Source organism: Solanum dulcamara, chromosome 10 (assembly GCF_947179165.1).
Source record: "Solanum dulcamara chromosome 10, daSolDulc1.2, whole genome shotgun sequence".
Taxonomy (NCBI): domain Eukaryota; kingdom Viridiplantae; phylum Streptophyta; class Magnoliopsida; order Solanales; family Solanaceae; genus Solanum; species Solanum dulcamara.
Genome location: NC_077246.1, coordinates 66,755,905 through 66,776,089, shown reverse-complemented (window position 1 = coordinate 66,776,089; position 20,185 = coordinate 66,755,905). Strand labels below are relative to the sequence as shown.

Below are 20,185 nucleotides of genomic sequence, written 5' to 3'. Positions count from 1 at the left end.
ACAACTCATCAAATTCCAAAAAAAAACTCAAAAAAAGTCTTTTTAATGAAGTTTGATTAATTCGAATTTTCGGTGGTACACTAGATGGGAAAAACTCTCCCCATTAAGAAATTTTCTGTTTTATACGCAACGTATTGCCACTTAAGTGTACACATAAGCAACACACCATACATAAATATAACTATATATTTTTGGTCTTTATTTGTTCATTTTACTTTTCTTTTAGGCTCGTTTTAATAAGAATGTCTCAATCTTTTTTTAACAACTTTTTAATTCCTTCAACTTTTTATATGACATATTTAAATGACATTTTGGTAAATTTGATACATTTTTTATTTAAGACAACAAGATTTTTTTTTTTTTACTTTCTTAAAGTCCGTACAAAGTCAAAACATAATAAACATCTTAAATTGCATGCCAAATCAAAACATGAAAAACAAATTAAGACGAAAGTAGAAGCAATCTAATTATGTGTTCCCAACATTAGTTTCAAATTAAAAAAAAAAAGAACTTCTTTATATGTGTCCAAGGGGAATCAAACTCTCATTCAGAAGGGCTCAACTAAGTTTAAAAGGGTTCATTTGCTATCGTTGGACTAAGTAATTGCTTTGTTATTAGGTTCTCAATAAATATTTCTTATGTATAATAAATTTTTCCTTCTCAATATAAATACAATATTTATGCAAAAAATACTAAATTTCTGAAACCTACACCCGATATCCTAGATCCGCCCCGGGACGGAAGGAATGAGTGATAATTATATATAGTAACTTCTGCAAGGAGTATAATACACATCAAGAGTCCAATAAACCATACACATCAAGAGTCCAATAAACCCCAAATACTTCTATATATACTTCCTTTATTCCTTCCATATTCTTATTGGTTTCTTCCCTATCTTCTTTTCTCTGTTCATTATTATATTTATTCTAATCAAGCTTTGAAATATGGCTTCCTGCAACAACATTCACCAAGAGGGTATATACTTTTAATTTTTTTTTTGTTCTTTTCATGTTACATGTTTTGTAGTATTCATAATTTGAGATTAATTTGATGAGTTATATAATTAATTTGATATGCAGGAATTGAGAAGAGTGAGCCAACCCCTCTAGAAAAACATGTTATGTTCTTTGATATTGACAAGAATGGAATTATTTACCCTTGGGAAACTTATCAAGGTATTTTAATTTCTCTACATCTATGTTTCAATTTCGTTTTTCTTTCACATATTATTTACAATAAATTTTAATGTATGAAAAATAAACTTTACTCATAAATAAAATACAAAGAAACAAGAATATTTAATTAATAAACAATGTAGGTACAGTTTTATTTTTTTTTCTCTGAATTTTTTCTTGATTCAAGGATTTTAGTAGCGTATTTCTCGAACATAGAATGATTTGATCTCCATATAAAGAATATTTTATGGATCTTCTTAAAGTATTTAATTATCAAAAAGAGTCGGACCATATCTTGATCTCTTTATGAATATCACAAGGGTTATCGAAATATTCGAGATAACTCTTCAATTTAATATACTACCTTTTATATAGACATGAGCCAATTGAATTCTAACTAAAATAAACACATTTTGTAGAGTTCTACGACATTTTGATGTCTATGCATATATAGAGTTAAAGCAGGGATGAAGCTATAATTCTTGAATAATGGAAATTTGAACACTCTTTATTTTAAAATTATATTGTATATATAGAAATTAATCATTTTTTTACCATTTGCATTGCACTAGAGTAAAGATTAGATTAACTAACCAATTTGTTTTTCTATTGATCAAGAGTCTCTTGAAAGATAAAGAGTCCCACTTCTTTCTTACCCTCAAAGGAATCGTGTGTCTTTCATGACCATAAAAATTAATACATAAAATCATAACTCATTCAATCTATTTAAATTTTGGTGGATTAGTAATTCACTTATTTTTATTAATTGTCTTATTTTATCCCACTTAGTTCATCGGCTAATATGCAACTTAAATTAACTCATAAAAAGTATTATCTAAATTTTTTTTTTATTATTTATTTAATATGTTTTATATAGTCATAATGGACAAAAATTTTATTAGATATTTAAACAAATTATAACAAATCAAATTTTGAATATAAAACCTAGTAAGAATTGTGCGGGTTGAATTATGACCAAGTTTAATTTATTTCAATCGAAATAACATTTAAACAGATTAATGACATGTCAATTTATCAACTCAACTCATTGTAACTTTTTAAAATTCAGCTCAACCCATCGATTTGACATTCCTATTTTTCATCATTCAAGAGTCTAACCTCATCTAAAAACCTTCCCAAATATTATCACCATCCAAATAATTATGTACAAAATAATTCTATAATTGAATACATATAAATAAAATCATCCAATCTATTTGTAACAGAATTTCCACATATATAAGGGTAAGACTCTGATTGGAGATTATATAGAAGCACCCCCAACCCCCTTCTTTTTTCTTTTTTTGAGTAGGTCTGCTAATTGGAAAGCTAGGTCAATAGAAAAGTGATTGTCCGTTCATATCTTATAACGAGTATGATAGATGTTTATAATATTTGATTTTACGATGATTATAAAAGAAAAATAAAATGCAACTCATTCGAATAAGATCAATTGGTATAGGCTATAGACAGAGAGGATGAAAAAAAGACATAGAAATTTCTCCGTGAAGCTAAAAGGGCCCTCTCCAGCCTCCAAGGAATATTTACATTCACTTCCTAGCACCCTTTGTGTATTATTTCATTGACAAGTTAACTTTCACAATTATATATATTAATTATCACCTTCTTCTTTTTTATATAAATCTTTTCTTATTTTCCAGGTTTCCGGAAAATTGGAAGTGGTATTTTTCTTTCCATTTTTGCCTCCTTTTTCATTAATTTTGGCCTCAGCCGAAAAACTCGACCTGTAAGTCTCTCTATATTATATATTATTCCTACTAATTTAATAAGTGATTTCCTATTTATTGTATTATATTATATCGTACTGTATTATTTTAATAAATTACAAGAATATATTATATTGTTTTTCGTCGTTACATAATGTCACACGTCCATAATTTAAATGATAAATCTATAAGAAATTGTAGGGTATGGAGTAGAGCTACTATGAAAAAGTAGGATAAATAATAAAATATAATTATTAAACAATAAATAGATAAAATTAAAAGAAAATATCAAGATAACAATACGATCATACAAATATTATATTTAAATTAACAATACAATATACTAAAACCGATAACAAACCATCCAAACAACGTGTTAAAGAAATTTGTTTTTGCATAAATGAGTGGGTAAAAAGAATAACAATCATGATAAGGATAAGGTGGAGCATCATTCCCTTGTGGAGAAATAGAAAAGAAGAAAATGAAAGGACAATATAATAGCTTTAGTGGATTCATCAGAATTCATTATTTTTTATCCGAAATACATTAAATTTGAGTTATATAATGAGGTTACTAACAAAATTCCTAAAGGTTAATTGAATCCTTCATCAAATTAAAAATTTGAATTCACCTTTAACTTCACTATTAAATAAGAAATGCACTTCACGATATTAATATATTATTATTTCCTTGAAAAAAAAAGCTTTTGTAGAAGTGGTTTGCATGGTTAGATATGGATCCTAATGTTGTTAAAGTGGAGCAATAATATAAACTTTTTTATAGACTTTATGGTATTCCTAACTTACAAAATACAGAAAGAAAAAGCTTATTAATACAAAAATGACACAAACAAATCGAAAAAAGATTCAATCTGGATCTCTTTTGTTAAGTTCACATACAAATACGCCAAATTTCACCTGAATTTATGTCTTATTTTAATACTTTATATGTCATTAGCCAAAATAATAATAATATAAAATAGTTTACATGTCACCTAAATTCATGTCTTATCTTGCATGCATGTGTTTGATCATTCACGTCTTTAATTAATTCATTTGCAATATAATTTTATTGTGCTTTTCTAATGTTAGAATTTTTTTTTAAAAAAAATAATAATTTATGTTTGATTTGTCAAAAAAAAAATTAAAAAATAATTTTATTAGGAAAATAAATTTTTTAAAAATAAGGAAAATAACTTCTGATCTCTAGCTATTGAAGTAGGAAAAACAAATTTTACAAGTGTCGTTTCATATTTATTGTGTCCTACCTCCATTCAACACATATCATCTTCACCCCACTTTCACTGTCGTAGCCCCAATCCCTATTGTCCCACATTCATCTATCTCTCATAGAATTTGTATAGATTATATACAAATGATTTCAGGATAATATATATTTTTTATTAGCATACAAAAAAAATAAAAATAAGAAGTCCGATCACCTATTTTTCTAAAAAATATTTTCCTTAATACCGAACACATTCATAAGGCGATACTTTTGACATATTTTAGATAATAGTACTTAAGCTTAAGTTGCACAAGTGCCACAAAATGCTACTATATGATATTTGTTTAAGATTACAATTTCAAAATTTTTATGATCTTAATAATTGTCCGTATAATGTGGACTAATAATACAGGGAAAAGGTCCTTCTTTACTCTTTCCTATTGAAGTGAAAAACATCAAACTTGCCAAACACACCAGTGATAGTGGCGTCTACGACAATGAAGGAAGGTACATACATTCCTCGGGATAATGGATCCATCTCTCTATCATTTTCTTCTTAAATATCGAGTTAAATTCGTTTACCACGTGCTGGATTTGAATCTAGAATTTTTGACTCTTTTATTAATACTACACTAGTATTTTTCTCTTTTTTGAATACTATTAATACTATATATCAAAAAAATCCACCCCCCCCCCCCGCCACCACTATTTATATGACATGATTTTTGAATGAAAATATTTCATTTGAATCTCCTTAGCTCTACCTTATTCCTAAGAGTTTGAGTTTCATTAATTGACGTGTAAATAGTATTCACACAATTAAAATTACTAAAAAAATTTAAATATAAAACTTGTATATTTTTATTCTAAACACGTGATATTTACATCGTCAGTAAATAAAACTTATACATTTTAATTAATAATGTTAAAAAGTAGAACTTAAAATATGTCTTTTCCATGTTGAAGGTTTGTGAGTGAAAAATTTGAAGAGATATTCAAGAAACATGCAGGTTCAACTGAAAACGCCTTAACAGCCCAAGAATTGGATGAATTGCTTAAGGCAAATAAGCAACCAAAGGACACTAAGGGACAGTAAGACTCTCTCTCCGTTTTAATTTATTTGTCTTATTTTACTGTTTTAACTTGGTATATAGTTTAAGAAAAATAAAAAAAAATGGACTTTTGAATTTTGTGGTATTAAATTAAAGATATGTCAAATGTACTGAAATGTTCTTTAAAGTTTAATCTTGTAATCTTGAACATGCTATATGGAAAGTCAGAATTAAAAAGTTGCTAAAAAAAGAAAAAATGCATTCATTTTAAAGCGGATTAAAAAGGCAAGTATAATTATTTTTTTCTCTATGGTAATAAATAATTGATTTCTTATATATCAACCAAATTTATCACCCAAATGTTTATTTTACCAAAAAAGTTGGTACCAAAGATATTACTAATAAATTACTGTTAGTAATCTCTTTGGTCCCAAATATTATTGGCCGAACAACTTTTTTGTTTGTGTTTTGAAATGTTCATTTAAAAAGGTTGAGGTGTTTGATTAAGTTTTTAAGGAAAAAAAAGTGTTTTTGAGTTATACTATTCATGTTTTTCCGAATTTGAAATATTTTAAAAATATTTGCCAAAAACATATTGTTACTCTAATTGATATTGATAAACGTGTGTTTAAAATTTATTAGTCAAACACTAATTGTAACTCTCCAACAGTTTTTGAGTTAAGGTTAAAAATCACCTAAATTAGTATCACGCTTTTTTGAAATTGATACCTGAACTATTAGGTATGTGAGTTTTCTACCTAAATTATCACCAAATGTTTTTCGAAACACACTTCAACTATCAGTTGTTCACTTTTCTAGCTGAACAATAGTGATATTTCAGGTTGGAAAGTGAACAGTTGATAGTTGAGGTGTGTTTCAATAAACATTTGCTGATAGTTTTGATAGAAAATTCACACAACTTAACTCTGATTGTTCGGCCGTTCAGGTATGAAACTCAAAAAAATCAGAATATTTCAGATATATTTTAAAACCCTTCACTCTATTCAAAAATTACTTTTGACAGTTTCTTTTTCTTCAAGTAAGCATGTTTGAAAAGTTTACCCAACATACTATAAGTGGTATGTAATAACCCTAAAAGATAAATAACCTAGTTCAAAGATTACAAGTATCATTTTTATTGAAGAATTAACCTGAATAACTTTCCACTAAATCATGTTTAATATATGTATAACCATATATATTTAGTGTATAATCTATATATACCAACTAAAAAAAATAAACAGTAAATTCGACCAGCTATTTATGTAATGATCCCCCTTCCTCCTCCCCTTTTTTGGCTTCATGAGAAAGCAAGTAATTTATATACTAATAAGGTGGATTACATATATTATTATGCAGTATTGCTGCTTTGTCAGAGTGGAAGATTCTATATTTTCTTTGCAAAGACCAGAATGGATTACTGAGAAAAGAAATAGTTAGAGGTGTTTATGATGGTAGCCTATTTGAACAAATGGCCAAGGAGCAACAAGCCAAGAAGAAAAAGTAATTAATTAAATTATCTTCATGGCTTAATTAATTTCAATTCCTAGCTAATTGTTTCTCAATTAGTATGTTTTTTCAATTGATTTCTCTATTAATTTGAACAGGATTAAAAAAAATGATGTAATTTTATTTTCATTATCAGATTTATACCAAGTTCATAAGAATGGAGATCCCTTGTTGTGTATGGATATGGAGTGATAGGTGGAATCTTGTGGATTTTCTCTGTATTTATAATTGTGAAACATTATTTCTTTGTACTGATCAATGGAGTGATTTAATTTTCTCTCATTATTTGACTCTATTAACATCTTGTTTGGATGGTTATTATTCGTTCTATTGTATTGTATTGTTAGTTTAGATATAATGTTTGTTTTGATTGTTAATTAAATTTTTTTGTAATTAGGTTAATGACGAAAAGTCCTATTTTGTGTAAAGACCTTCGGTGTGATCTCGTCGTTACCTTAATATTTTCTTCTCATTTTATCTTTATTTATTACTTATTTAATAATTATATTTTATACTTTACCCTACATTTCTATAGTAACTCTATCACGCACCCTACTTTTCTCGTAGGTTTATCATTCAGATTGTTGATATGTGACATTATGTAACTACACAAAACGATACAATCTATCCAAATATTATATTCATTAAAACATTATAGTACAATATAATACAATACAATACATTATGAAACAATACGTAACAACCATCCAATCAAAGTGCAATTGTTTATTTGATCAAATTGTCATCTTCCTAATATGAAATACAAATATTTAATCTTGAAAATCTTAGAGAGAGATATATACAGGTAGAAAGAAAAGTACAATGATATTGTAAGATTAGAAGATGGATGTATAATTGTATATCCCTTGAGTATCAAATGTTTATCACCTTAAGTATAATACAAATATTTATTTATTTCTTGGCGTTTGGTTCAATGTATTAAATATTACATACAGTGTGTATATAATATAAAACATCTGTGCTCTATAGGGTACTACGGTTTTTTTGTATGTCATTTTAATTTTTTTATCAATGTTTTATGAGAATGTTCGACTCTTCAAATAGTAACATCATCACATTAAATGGGACGGAAAAAAATGTATCTTTTTACAGTTTCTTTTAACTTTTATAAGAAATTCCTCAAGTTTGTTTCCCCTGTGAATCCCTTTTTCTCCTCTAGTATCTTTGCTGGACATCAGGATTTAAAAGTGTGAAGTGTGAGTACATCATTAGTAATAGTATGAATATTAAGAGAATCCCCATATGCTAGGAGTATATTCCTTTAGTTTAAAGGAATAATTTCAAACATATACAATAAACTAATTAGTTTACAATGCAACCAATATAGTCATGTTTTATTTACATAAAAAATAGACAAAATCATAGGAAATATACAGTGACTATACAATATAGCTTGCCAAAAGTTATAGAAAGTATACACTGACTATACAATATAGATTATTTATACATGAGTTATACATAAAATATACATTAGGATACATTATATACATGAAATATCCACTGAATATACATCCATATACACCAAATATACATCAAATGACCCTTTTTTGGTAATTAAAATGACCGAATAGCTATATACTGTAACTATCCCTTGTTTAAATAGTATGAAAATTAAGAAAATAATTCAAGAATATATATACATAATATATATGTATATACTTTGTATATAATTAGAACTCAAATCCTCTAAACAGGATAAGTAGTAGAATTTCTTGCTGGCATTTATTTGATCCAACTTCATAAGTTGCCAAACTAATCCACAGGGTATAACAGAAAAACAAAAGGCACATATTTTATTAGTTCTCATGGAAATTAAAACTTAGGCACTACTTAATATATATGCCTTCTGTTACTTTTGTGGTTTGTGTAGAGGAAAATTAATGAGTAAAGGTTCAAAAAGTTGTGTGGTTAATGAAGTAGATTGAGAATTATGAGGTCATAGGTTCAGTTTCCAACAAAGAAAAAAAATACTACATAATTGCTTCTCATTTATTCAAATTTGGTGGATAAAATTTCCGATATCTATATTGGTGAGAAGTAATTAGTGTCCCATAAAATTAATCAAGATACGAGCATTGCAAGTTAATTTGGACACACTACTACAAAATCACCATTTTTCCTCTAAAAAATGTTTAGTGACTATTCTCACAAGATGTTTAATTTTGATTGAATAGGTGAGAAAATAGAAAATAGTAATGTTTTCAGACAGAAATAGTAGAAAGTTTTTTACTATTTCAGTAAGAATTTGTTTACTACTGTATTTTTCCTTCGATAAAAAATGAGTGAGAAAATCATGTTCTACAGTATAAATTTTTCACTGATTCACGGTGGAAAAAATCTCTGTTTCAAGTAAGGACGTCACGTTCGTTAAAAAATAAAGGCATAGTGCATAAGCTTGACCTTTAACTTAGTCTTGTGTGTAGGATACATATTATATCATGTAGGACGTGTATATCTACTTGTTCAACTTTATATAAATATAAGTACTTATTTTTGTATGATCAAATTTAAAGAATATAAATAGCAGCTGAAATTAAATTAAAGACCACGTTTATATATTATGCTATTATGCGAAAAACAAAGGTTCAAGAAGTTGTGTGGCTAGAGACCAATTCAAAGAAGTTAAGGTGGGGAACTATTATATGGAAAACACAAAGCCATGGCCACTCATGAAAGGCCTTATCTAGAGAACAAAAAAACCAATTTTGTTGGAGAGTTGAAGTTGAAGTTGCCTTAACTATGTGGCAAAGCATGAAATAAAAGACAAGTGTTTATTGTAATATCCTAGCTCTGCCATTGTGTTTATGTTACACCTATGAGAAGTTAGTTAAAAATCAGGGTTGTCATGTAAACTTTTGTTCAATAATCTTATATACTATTTATACTTTTCTCTTCATTTCTGATGTAAAATTTGCCTAAAGTATTATAAATGTCCTTTCTTTAAAAGCTTGGTATTCCTTCTCTTTGTGATTTTAAACTAAATACATATATATTTTTTAAATTTTGTGATTTTAAATATGTTATGTAATATAATATTGAAATTAAAAAGTTATCAAATAAAGATAGAGACATTCTTTTATATAGACGGAAAAAAAAAATAGAAGCCCCTTAAAAGGAAAACTAATTATTACATGATAGAAAAGATGAGAAACCTCATAAAAAATAGATTTTTTTCTTACACCTTTGAATGTACTCCCTCCATCCCATATTAGATAGGCACTTTGTATTTTGTACGATAATTAACTTTATTATTTTGCCTTTTGCTCATATTAATTAGCCCCTTGAAAAAGAAGTTTTGGATCTTCAAAATTTGTTTAAATTTTCAAAACATATTAATTGTAGGGGTAAAATGAAAAAAAAATTTAATTCTATCTTAATTTAATAAGTGATCAAACAATATGAGACAAATATTTTTAGTAAGATACCCATCTAATATGGGACGGAGGTATAACTTAAGTATTAGCACACTGATGCAAGTGTAATCAAGAATTTTTATCTTTTTTTTTCGCAATTCATCAGCTTAATTAATTATGATATGAATATAACTTTATTTTTAATGTTCAAATAATAAATTCAAAAAGAAATAGAGAAGTCAACCCACGGGGCGGAGCCACATACACTTCAGGAGTGTCGACCGACACTCCTCCATCTGAAAATTACACTGTGTAATTATATATATATATCCTTGACTTCTACGCCATTAAACTTCTTTATATTTTAATACCTCTTAATTAAAATTTTGGCTCCGTCACTGACCTCCACCCACGCCACCCCCAGTCTTGGTCTCGTGAAATCACAAAGTGGAAAAACAGACATAAAGCAAGTTTCGTGTTTTACGGGATTCATGATATATAGTCAAGTCAAATATCATATGTGGAAAAAGAAAGTGAGTCCACATGGAAATAATTTGGTCAACAATCAATTCAAATTCTCTTCTTTTTATAATATTGTTTGGTTCGACGGATAAAATATGATAATCTCAAGATAAATTATATAATTATTTTATTATGTATTTTTAGTTAGGAGTATTAGTTAGTTTTTGTTGGTGTAATATATCACAAATACAATAAATTACGGTTAAAAATTAAAATAAAAAAATTGAATAAAAAATATATTCAGTTTGAGGCGCGAATATTTTGCTCTCTTTTAGGATATTTAAGTCCATGGCGGCATAATCTACAATGATCCAGCAGTATATCTCTTGACTTGTGCACTCCAAGATACAACCGCTCAACAAAGTCGTACAACTCAAGTAACTCCATATTAGTTGAACAGTTCAAAGCTCCATATAAGAACACATTCCTTCAGCATATAAATACTCTTTATTATATAGTGAATATAGTCGAAGATTTAGAATAATTTCTTTGTCTCAACTCTCTCTTTCACTACATTGACCTCACTAATAAATACAATATAAACTTCTCATCTTTTCTGACACCCTTTCTCTTGTACACTTCTTATTCTCAAATCAGGATAAGACCATTACTATTTATAGGTGATGAATTCTTTCTTACAATGAATAGAAAGATCATGGGTAGTAAACTGGATAAATGAATAGCCCAAAAGTTACATAAGTTACAATAAACAATGAGGTAGAATAATGGGTGAAATGAAGAGTTGGTGGTTACAAAAATTACTAATAATTAATGGTCACACTCTACCACAATTGATAAGAGTAAAGAGACACAAATATAATGCCCACCAACGGGTATAACATGTGACATATGATATATTTTTATTAATATTAAAATGTCACACTAACAGTTTCAAAATTATTCATCCCATTATTTATATTATAATAATGAAATAAGTTGACATAACTATTCCATGAGATATCCTAATTCATAGGAGGATAACTTTGTATCTAAAGTTGAAGAGGTTCATCCGAACCTATTTCGATAGAAAATTGGTTTACATGATTGAAATTATTTTTTTATATATATATATTAGATTTTAAAATCCGATTTATTCGTGTGACTGATTTCACCACTGTCATTCGTTATCTACTTTGAGAATGTTGATTTTATCCCAATTGTAGCAGCTGGAAAGTAATATAAGACATATGAACTAATTAATTAATTGGTTTTGTGTCGTTACCTTTGCAATTATTTGACAATCAAATAATTAACAAAAGAATAAAGAATGTATCTTTATTCTTTTCCTCAATTGTTCCAAATAAATTAAAACAACAGACAACCTTAGTTGGGAATCATTGTCTGCCTTTACTTCTGATAATTGATGACATAAACTCAATCAATCAAATTAATTAGTGGGAGTGTGAGTTCATGGGTTTTGATCACAATCTCTTGAAAAGTTAGATAAGAAAAAAGAAAGTTACTATGAGAATAATACTTAAATATAATCACTACTAGAAAATTAGAAATTAGTGATGCATAATTTTGTATTTAAACAGCAAAAATCTCATATTAATTTCATTTAGTTATAAATTAGCGACGGATTTAAAAAAAATACATTTAGCTAGAAGCTATGCTATAAATCAGCTGGAAATTATCGATAAATATTTATGTAGCGAATTTCATATTTTTTTAACAGTGAATAGTGCGGATATTAATAGGAAGTTATCGGTGTGGTTGAATTTCAGTTATTTCTATTTAAATTTCATGTACAAATGTTTAACGTTCGGATAAAAAATAATTGAATTCAGCCATATATAATTGAAATTCACGCAAAAATAATTTAACTTCAATTCTATAGTATATGCCTAAAGTTCATTCAAATTTTTTTAACGGCATGTACTTGAATTTCAGCCATATGATTGTTTAGATATATATAGACAGAGTGTTGAAATTAAAGTTCATTCTTTTATCTTTCAACAAGTAGTTAATTAGCAAATATGACGATTATGATTAGCTAGCTGAGTTTTTTTTTTACTTTTTGGTTAATATTCAAAATCTGTTTTAGAGCTTGATTAATTAATTTGAATTCAAAGCAATATTTTTTTACTTTGGGTCAGAATAAAATCACTCTTTTTAAAAAATGATTCTATTTTCAGAGCTTGAATCAGAGATTTTTATAAGAATAAATAAATATTTACTGCTTATTGGTTCAACTACGTACTTATTTCCTTTTGCTAATGCAATTAATTTGATTGGGTGAATATATATTTTTTTTTGTCGGTGAATTAATAAGATCTTTGTAAAAATCTTTTAAGAAAAATATTTGGGTAAAGATTAAAACTTGCTTATTAAAAATTGTAAAGGCGTCTCTCTCTCTTGTTAATTATAATTAATAATTAATGGTGTGGTTGACGTATAAATACTTCATAAATAGTATCTACAATTCATTTCCTTAGAGTAATTATAGATATAAATAAGTCAAATTAAAAGGACTCTAGAAACTACTATTTTAGTCTATTAATGATAGTCTTGGGGGTGGGGTGGGAGGGGAGCTAATATAATAATTTACGAGTTTAACTAATAAATATTGATGGCGTAAATATTGTTACACAATTAGCTCATTATTATCACTTATAATAGATAACATATCTTATTTTTAAGATTTTAAATTTCATGTTTTGAAAAACTTACCTATAAATATTTTTTGAATAACATAATAGTTAGTATAAAAAATATTTGCACCAACAATTTAATAAAACTTAAACTCTTAAAGAAAGTAATGAACACTAGCATGTCAATGACAAAATCACAATTTTCTTTTACCATTTTTATCTTTTGTAAAAATAGGGTTGCCAAGAATAGGGTAATTTAATTAAAAAATATGTTAGTAACTAACTTGATGGGGAATTTTTTTAAAAAAAATATTGTAGCTACCTAATAAGTCAAGAGTGGAGATTAAACACTTTTTTTTGGTTGAAAGTCCTAATCATATCTTATGTGAAAGTTAAGTGTCAACTAATTATTGTACAATGGATAATTACTGGGGCGGAGCTAGAAGTTCGGTACAAATTCCCCTGAACTCAGTGTAAATAATATATTTGTATTAAAAAGTTTATTAAATATTAAATTTACAATTCAGTTAGTAATACTTGAAATTACGTTATTAGAAGTCAAAATTCATAAAATTAAAATTCTAATTTCGCCTCTAAATAAATTTTTGTGAATATATTAGTCTCAACTAGATTACACACGATACTATATAATTAAGAAACTTTTTAATAATTCAAGGACACCATTCAAATTAGGAAGTCGAGATTAAATAAGTCATTTTGGAAAATAAATTTTTTCTACTAATTAAGGTGATAATAGAAGTTACATGAATAGAACATATATCTATTAATGTGAAAGATTTCAATTAATACATACCATTAAATTTTTATTTTTTTTTAATCCAAATTTTGTACGTGGAATGATTTTCAGTGAGTAAAGTAGTTTGGGGGAATATCCTATTCTTCCTAAAATCCCTAGCAGACGCCCCCTTTTAATTTTTGTCTTTGAAAATCAATTTATGGTCCTTTATGGAAGTGCATTTTTTTTCTTTTCTTTTTCATTTTCTACCATTTAAAATAAATTTGAAAATCCCCTCTCCGATAGATCACTTCCCTCTCGGTGATACATCTCTATCTCCCTCTCAGATACATACGTCCCCTCTCTAATACATCCCTCCCCTCTTGGATACATCCCTCACTTATGTATCTGAATGTCTTATCCTCTCTCTGATACATCTCTATCCCCTCTCTGATACATCCCTCTCCTATGTATCCGGATGTCTGCTAATGTATTCGAAAGTCCAATGATATATTCGAAATCCATACATTTTAAGAGATTTTTGTAATTTAAAAATAAATAGAAAAATAATGTAATTAACTCTTAATCTCGTGGGATTTTGGTAAATTACATTAAAAATAATCATGTTCAAAGTGCAATTTTGTTGACTACTAGTAATAGTTAGGTGATCATTTAGCTATACAAAAATAATCATGTTCAAAGTGCAATTTTGTTGACTACTAGTACTTGTATTTCTAATCCCTTAGTCCTTGTTGACTATTACTTGCCCATTTAACTACTACTACGAATAATTTTTTCTATTCCTTAAAAAATGTTTTTAGTTAATTTATCAGTAATCAAATTGTATGCAAGTATCTTAGCACAAGCATTCTAACACAAAATATTATCTCATGCGTGATGTATTTTTTTTGAAAAGAAATTAATTTATTTAATTTGAAGGTGCCAAAAAAAGACAATCTTGTATACCAAGCTCTCGTTATGCACAAAATTCAACGGATCGGACTAAAAGGATCTATCGTACACAACTTTATTCTATATTTTTACAAGATATTATTTTCACAGTTTGAATTTGTGTCCTCTAAATTAAATGACAAGAATTTTTATAAGTTATATCACAACTCTCCTACTTAAAATTTATTTGAAGGTGTACAAAAATTCAAATTCATATTAGTACTCCCTACATCTCAAATTATTTGTCATGATTTATAAACTAATTATATAAAATTTATTTTAAATACGATTTTTTAAAAACATGTATTAAAAAATACGATAGATAGATGGATGGAGTAATTGTTAACGACCTAACATGCAATTTTTTTTTCTTCGTCAAAAAAACATTCTTTTTCTTTTAGGAGAAAATTTTAGTTTGTGTTAGAAAGATAGTGGTGGTATTTGGTTGTCCACTATCAATTATTTTTCTATTCATGTGGGGTCCACTGAAAGTGGGCAACCCATTAGTTTTTACTCTATACCTAGCCTATATATATTGCCATCTTTTAGCATGGCAAGGAACACACACAGATACAGATACAATAATATACTACACGGCATTTTTCTTTTCTCCTTTGTTTCTACTTTCTCTTTCCAATATATCTCATTTTAATTATTTTGCTAATTACTAAGTTAAGTTGAGTTAATTCATAACACTTTATCAGCACGAATTTCTGCTATCTATTCAACGTAACAAAAGTGGTAAGAGTTTTATTTAATTTTATTTTTATAAAATGGCAAATATTTTCAAACTTGAATTTACTGCTCTTGATATCTCTGAAAAAGGCTACTCATCATGGGCACTTGATGCCGAAATTCATTTAGAATCAATGGGTCTGGCAGACACCATTAAAGATGACAATGCGGCATCCAATCAAGACCGTGCTAAAGCCATGATATTTCTCCGCCACCATCTTGACGAGGGGCTAAAATTACAATATCTCACATTAAAAGACCCCCTTAAATTGTGGAAAAATTTAAAAGAAAGATATGACCATCTGAAGTTGGTCATGCTTCCACAAGCTCGTCATGATTGGCTAAATCTGAGATTAATGGATTTCAAAAGTATAACTGAATATAATTCTGCTTTGTTTAAAATTATAGCTCAGTTAAATTTATGCGGAGAAGATATCATTGAGCAAAATAAACTTGAAAAGACATACTCCACATTTTCACCCGCGAATATGCTCCTGCAGCAGTAATATCGTGAAAAAGAATTTAAAAAATATTCTGAATTTCTTTCTCACCTTCTGATTGCTGAACGCCACAATGAACTATTAATGAAAAATCATGATAGTCGGCTCGTTGGTTCTTTGTCACTCCCTGAAGTGAATCAGACAAATTATAACCAATGAAAAAGAGGCCATGGCCCCAGTCGTGGTCGTGGTCGTAGTCAAAGAAAGAATTTTAATCATGATACTTGGCTGGCATCGAGAAATGATCAGCAATATAAAAGGCAGGGTAAAAAGCCAGAAGCTTTACCGAAGAATAATTCAGAAAGTGTATGTCATAGATGTGGAGGTGTGGGGCACTGATCGCGAACTTGTCGGTCGTCAACACTTCTGGTTCAGCTATATCAGACATCATTAAAGAGGGCAGAAAATAATTCAAAGATAAATTTTATCTCTGAAGATAATATTGAGCCCATGCATTTGGATGTAGCTGATTTTTTTAATTTTCCAGATGAAAATATGAATATTGACAAGACTAATAATATGTAAATATTTTTCTTTTTATCTATATTAAATATGATGTTTGTATTTTCCTAGTCAATGTAAATAAATAAAATTTGTGTAATATACTATGTGTTAATACTTATTTTATTTCTTATTGAAGAAAATATGGAAATGCCTCAAATCTTGTTTGGATCAATGATAAATCAAGAGGATATTTGTGTAATTGATAGTAGAACAACTCATGCTATTTTTAAAGAAGAGAAATATTTTTTCAATTTGCTTAGAAGAAAAGCTAATGTTACTACAATATCTGGTAATTCAAAAATGATTGAAGGCTCCGGAAGAAGTACTATAATTCTGCCTAAGGGGACAAAAATTGTTATAGAAGATGCACTATTTTCTTCTAAATCCCCTAGAAACTTATTAAGTTTTAAAGATATCCGCAGAAATGGATATCATGTTGAGACACTAAATGAAATGAATATTGAATACCTTAGTATAACCAAAAGAGTCTCAGAATAGAAATATATTTTGGAAAAATTACCAACTTTGTCCTCTGGCCTATATTATGCAAAAACCAGTGCAATTGAAGCACATATGATCGTAAACCAGAAGTTTACTAATCTAAATAAATTTGTGCTATGGCATAATCGAATAGGTCATCCTGGATCAATAATGATGAGACGAATTCTTGAAAATTCACTTGGACATCTTTTAAAGAACCAGAAGATTCTTAAAAAAGATGAATTTTCATGTGCTGCTTGTTATCAAGGCAAATTAATTACCAGACCATCGACCCTGAAGATTGGCATCGAATCTCCTGAATTTTTAGAGCGTATACATGGAGATATATGTGGACCTATTCATCCACCTAGTGGATTGTTTAGATATTTTATGGTCCTAATAGATGCATCATCTAGATGGTGTCATGTGTGCTTATTATCATCTCGCAACCTGGCGTTTGCGAAGTTGTTAACACAAATAATAAGATTGAGAGCGCAATTCCCAGATTATCCAATTAAGACTATTCGCCTTGATAATGTTGGAGAATTTACATCCCAAACTTTTAATGATTATTGCTTATCAATTGGGATAAAAATTGAACATCCTGTTGCTAATGTTCATACTCAAAATGGCCTTGCAGAGTCATTTATAAAGCGCCTACAATTGATAGCAAGACCTCTACTAATGAAAATAAAATTGTCAATTACTGTTTGGGGTCATGCTATCTTACATGCAGCAGCACTTGTACATCTCAGACCGACACATTATAATAAATATTCTCCATCACAATTAGTATTTGGTCATGAGCCAAATATAGCCCATTTACGAATTTTTGGTTGTGCGGTATACGTGCCTGTAGAACCACCACGACGTATAAAAATGGGCCCTCAATGAAGGTTGGGCATATATATATTGGGTTTGACTCACCCTCCATAATTCGATACCTTGAACCGTTGACTGGAGACTTATTCACTGCTCGATTTGCAGATTGTCGGTTTGATGAAACACTTTTTCCGCCATTAGGGGGGAGAAAAAGAAACCCGAAAAAGATAAAGAAATTGCGTGAAAAGTTTCATCACTATATCATTTTGATCTACGTACCCGCACATGTGAGCAGGAGGTCCAGAAGATCATCCACTTACAAAAATTAGCAAATCAAATGCTAGATGCATTTACGGATTTGAAAAGAATAACTAAGTCACATATCCCTGCAGTGAATATGCCTATCCGAATTGATGTCCCAAAAGGACCATCTACTAGTATCATAGTTTCTGAATCTCAAACACGCCTGAAGCGTGGTAGACCATTGGAATCAAAGGATAAAAATCCTAGAAAGAAAAGTGTGAAAAATAATAAAAATGATACTACAAAAGAACCTCCTGAAGAAGGTCAAAATTTGAGTACTTCTGATATTCCTGAAGAAAACAGTGAGCCCGAGACTCAAGTGAATGAAGAACTTTCAATAAGTTTTACAGGTGATGAGATAAATTTAGATCAATTAAAAATCACGGTTGATAATGTTTTTGCATATAATGTTGCACTTAACCTCATGCAAGATAGTGAAAGTCTTGAGCCTAAATTCATCGAAGAATGTCGGCGTAGGTGTGATTGGCCAGAATGGCAAAATGCAATTTAATCAGAATTAGACTCACTTGTTAAACGTGAGGTTTTTGGACCTGTAGTCCAAATCCCAGAAGGTGTAAAACCAGTTGGCTATAACTGGGTTTTTGTACGGAAACGAAATGAGAGAAATGAAATTATAAGATATAAGGCACGCCTTGTTGCACAAGAATTCTCTCAAAGACCCGGAGTCAACTATGAAGAAACATATTCACCGGTTATGGATGGAATAACTTTTTGATATCTCATTAGTTTAGTTGTACATAAAAATCTTAAAATACATCCAATGGATGTAGTTACAACTTACCTTTATGGTTCACTTGATGATGAAATTTACATGAAAATTTCAGAAGGATTAAAATTGCCTGCAGTATGTAAAAAGTCTCGAGAAATGTACTCAATAAAACTACAAAGATCATTATATGGTCTGAAACAATCAAGGCGCATGTGGTATAATAGCCTAAGTGAGTACTTAATAAATAAAAGCTATATCAATGATGTTATTTGTCCATGTGTTTTTATTAAGAAAACGAAATCAAAATTTATTATACTCGCCGTTTATATTGATGACATAAATCTCATTGGAACCCCTAAAGAGGTACAAAAGGCAATTGAATATCTAAAGAAAGAATTTGAAATGAAAGACCTTGGAAAGACAAAACTTTGTCTAGGTCTGCAAATTGAATATTTAGTAGACGGGATTTTTGTCCATCAATCTGCCTATATTGAGAAAATCTTAAAAAGATTTTACATGGACAAAGCACATTCATTAAGTACTCCAATAGTTGTTCGATCACTTGAAGTGGAAAAGGATCCATTTTGACCTGCAGAAGAGGATGAAGAAATTTTTGGTCCTGAAGTACCATATCTCAGTGCTATTGGTGCATTTATGTATCTTGCTAACACAACCAGACCTGATATAACGTTTTCTGTTAATTTGGTGGCAAGATATAGTTCATCCCCAACGCGAAGGCATTGGAACGGTATCAAACATATTTTGCGATACTTGAAGGGTACTATTAATATGAGTTTGTTTTATACTAACAAAGGTTGCGCAGACCTTTTTGGTTATGCAGATGCAGGTTATTTATCAGACCCACATAAAGCTTGATCTCAGACAGGTTATCTATTTACACACGGAGGAACTGCTATATCATGGCAATCTACAAAACAGTCTATTGTTGCTACTTCTTCAAATCATGCTGAAATAATAGCAATTCATGAAACAAGTAGAGAATGTGTGTGGTTGAGATCAATGATATAGTTCATCAAAGAAAAATGCGGCCTGGAAAATAATGTTAAAGTACCCACAGTTATATTCGAAGATAATGTCGCGTGCATAGCTCAATTAAAAGGTGGCTTCATAAAAGGAGAAAGAACGAAATATATTTCACCAAAATTATTCTTTACACATGATCTCCAGAAGAATGGTGATATTGATGTACAACAAGTTCGTTCAAGTGATAATCTTGCAGA

General features: G+C 28.9%; 1 protein-coding gene across 1 annotated transcript; it reads left to right on the top strand.

Moving 5' to 3' along the window:
• The first annotated feature begins 639 nt into the window (after positions 1 to 639).
• LOC129871396 (probable peroxygenase 5) lies at positions 640 to 6,975 on the top strand. The gene is made up of 7 exons (XM_055946304.1): positions 640 to 978; positions 1,083 to 1,178; positions 2,840 to 2,925; positions 4,545 to 4,639; positions 5,099 to 5,224; positions 6,544 to 6,687; positions 6,830 to 6,975. Exons 1-7 carry the CDS (start codon positions 948 to 950, stop codon positions 6,846 to 6,848), a joined length of 597 nt encoding a protein of 198 aa, XP_055802279.1. The 5' UTR covers positions 640 to 947; the 3' UTR covers positions 6,849 to 6,975.
• Positions 6,976 to 20,185: the final 13,210 nt, after the last annotated feature.

Bases quoted from the DNA above. Each gene is read 5' to 3' on its own strand.
- LOC129871396 (XM_055946304.1), top strand. From the start codon at position 948: ATGGCTTCCTGCAACAACATTCACCAAGAGG. The intron at 4,640-5,098 runs GTACATACATTC...TCCATGTTGAAG, and splicing joins GTCTACGACAATGAAGGAAG to GTTTGTGAGTGAAAAATTTG. The intron at 5,225-6,543 runs GTAAGACTCTCT...ATTATTATGCAG, and splicing joins CCAAAGGACACTAAGGGACA to TATTGCTGCTTTGTCAGAGT.